The following is a 2582-nucleotide window of genomic DNA, read 5'->3' on the forward strand; positions in this document are numbered from 1 at the left end:
TATCAAATAAGCACTTAATAAAAGAATTCAAAGTAGAGGAATCTTAATGTTTTTAGAAAATAGCCATAGCATCATGTAAAGTTTTTCAATGATGAAATGATTCAGACTCCTGTTCCACTCTGTAACTTTGGTGGTTTTCTTATAGGTGAAATTCTGTCATCATTTAGCCATATAAAGGCCAACAACAAGAACTTAACCATTTATATCACTTCGACCAATTCAGCAATCAGCAGTACTACTCTAGTGAAAATGTCCCATCCATTATCAGGCAAGAAATCTGAACCTCAATATAATTACACTCTACTTTTCATCATAAAAACTCGAATACGGTGAAAAGTTACTTTACCACTGGCCGGACCATCTGCTTTCTGACATTTATTAATGCTGCTTGCTTGTGTGCTCCTTCCAATGGCCAGCTCAGCCGCCCTTTCAATTCCTTTGGACTGGTATGGAGCTATATTGTGAATAGTGAATTGAAGCGAACCCAACAAGTCATTCTCAATGCATTCATACCTGGAAGATCAAAAGGCTACAAGCTTTCATCATTTGTAGGATAAGATTTAGGCTTCTTGATAACATGACTCACATTTTTTTACAAAGGTCATCAGTGATCACTGTAAGATTGATGACTTGCATCCTAACTTGCATGACCTGTTCCTCAGGATACTCATCAAATGGCTCCTCAAGAAATTTAGAGAGTTTCTCAACATTAGACTCGAGCTGCTGCTGCTGATCCTCAAATAAATGCTGTTTAATTTCCCTTTCCCTTTCCGTCATCTCATCCTTGAAAAAGTCATCACCAAACATGTAGAATGCAAATGGGTATGAATATGAAAGAGCTCGCCTTGATCTAAAAAGCCTGCAAAGTCCGTTTGTAATCCAGCTGAAATCTCTCCATTTTGAATCCGTGGCTTCCAAATTTGACACCTTCTCCTTTACAGTCTCCCTTAGTCTAGATTCTTGTTTAAAGGAATCAGTATGAGCCTTATAACGATTGTGATAGTGCATGTATCTATAAAGGTCTCGCTTGGCACGCTCGGCCATTTTCTCGCTGTCTTCTTTATAGCGACCACAGCTGTGATTAGTAATATTTGACCAGGTATGGTTTCGGCCAGTAGCTCCACCACAAAGCCAACTACAGCAGGAAAATAAAATGGTAAGAATGATAATAAACTTTAAAATTAGTGAATCTGTGATGGGAAAGATAAATATGGACAACAAAGAGTCAATGCTACAAAAAAAAATGTTGACAACATGACACCGGAATTGTACATAAGAACGGTGGTGAATAGGGAGAGTATTGTAAGAGTTTATACAATAGCAAAATTGACGAAACAAATTTAGAGAAGAAGAAAAAACAAGTCAAAAAAAGAACATTGGCTAATTCTGTGCTCCAACTAGAAGATCAGAGCGATAGTTTCCTATTCCGTATATCAAATTAAAAAAGCTACAAAAATGCACTATCACCAAAGTGTATACAACAAACACCCCAGTCGCCAATGAGTTTCAGAAAAACACCCTTCCCCCTCATACATACACCTATCATGAGACTGAATATAGATTAAATGACAAAAATGCCCAGTGGATAAGAATGTTAGTTCCATTTGTCACTCTTCATCTCTGTCAAGCAGTAGCACCAACAAGAGAGGCAGGTGATTCCACCAAAGGGGGCGGGGAAAAGCCATATCGAAATAAATGTCCCCCACACCACCTAGACAAAATTTTTTTATAATAAATTCTATAGGAGCACTCCTAATTCAATACCCATCTCCCTAGGTACAAATCCGGGTTCTGCCCGTGGCCAACGAAGCTTTTTTCATCAAAGCAAGCTATGTGCTCCGAGCAATCAGAGGAAGCACCCTAATAGAGAGCGCTTGCAGCAATTAGGATTTCATTTCATAAGCAACATGATCACCTTACAAATTATACTAACAGCATAACTCTATTATCCAAAAAAAGGAATATGTAGGCTTCGTGGATAATTTAGGTTGTCAAAATAAAACCAGAGACAAAATCTAATTAAAGTAGAAGATCCAATGGTAAGAAGCCATCATATATTGCACAAATAAGAAAGTTTCGAGAAACTTCTCTTACCAAAATGCTTGCCCACATATGCAACTGACTAAATTACAACCACCATTCTTCTCAACAGGTTTGTGACACTTAGGACAAGGCTTTGTATGTACAGTCATCCAATTAACAGTCTCTGATTCATCGCGGCATTTCTTCGTCCACAATTCCCACATCACGCATGAACAGGGTGAATGTGTTTCTGATAAGCAACTGAAACAGAACTGTAAACCACACAAGCATTCTACCTCGCAAAATTCATCATTTTCAACACGTATGGCATTCCCACAATGAGGTACACTGGGACACCACTTAACCATTTTGTTGTCTTCAATGTATGACTCAAGAAGAAATCGGTCAAATTTCTCTGCTAAATCTGGGCGCTTTTCACTCACTAGCTTTCTGACGATAGCTTCATCACAGATATCATTGCATTTGTGGGCCATGCATCTGATCCGCTTGCTTTGGCCTTCATTTATTTTGACTATGAAATGCTCTGTCCAACCTTTAAA

General features: G+C 38.3%; 1 protein-coding gene across 1 annotated transcript; it reads right to left on the reverse strand.

Annotated features, from left to right (window-relative positions):
- Window positions 1-51: 51 nt before the first annotated feature.
- On the reverse strand, window positions 52-2576 carry LOC111376660 (probable E3 ubiquitin-protein ligase ARI2). Its single transcript, XM_022999629.1, has 3 exons — window positions 2095-2576; window positions 587-1135; window positions 52-513 (listed from the first exon to the last, which is right to left on the reverse strand). Exons 1-3 carry the CDS (start codon window positions 2514-2516, stop codon window positions 294-296), a joined length of 1191 nt encoding a protein of 396 aa, XP_022855397.1. The 5' UTR covers window positions 2517-2576; the 3' UTR covers window positions 52-293.
- Window positions 2577-2582: the final 6 nt, after the last annotated feature.

The sequence above is a fragment of the Olea europaea genome, unplaced genomic scaffold (assembly GCF_002742605.1).
Source record: "Olea europaea var. sylvestris unplaced genomic scaffold, O_europaea_v1 scaffold15424, whole genome shotgun sequence".
NCBI classification, from domain to species: domain Eukaryota; kingdom Viridiplantae; phylum Streptophyta; class Magnoliopsida; order Lamiales; family Oleaceae; genus Olea; species Olea europaea.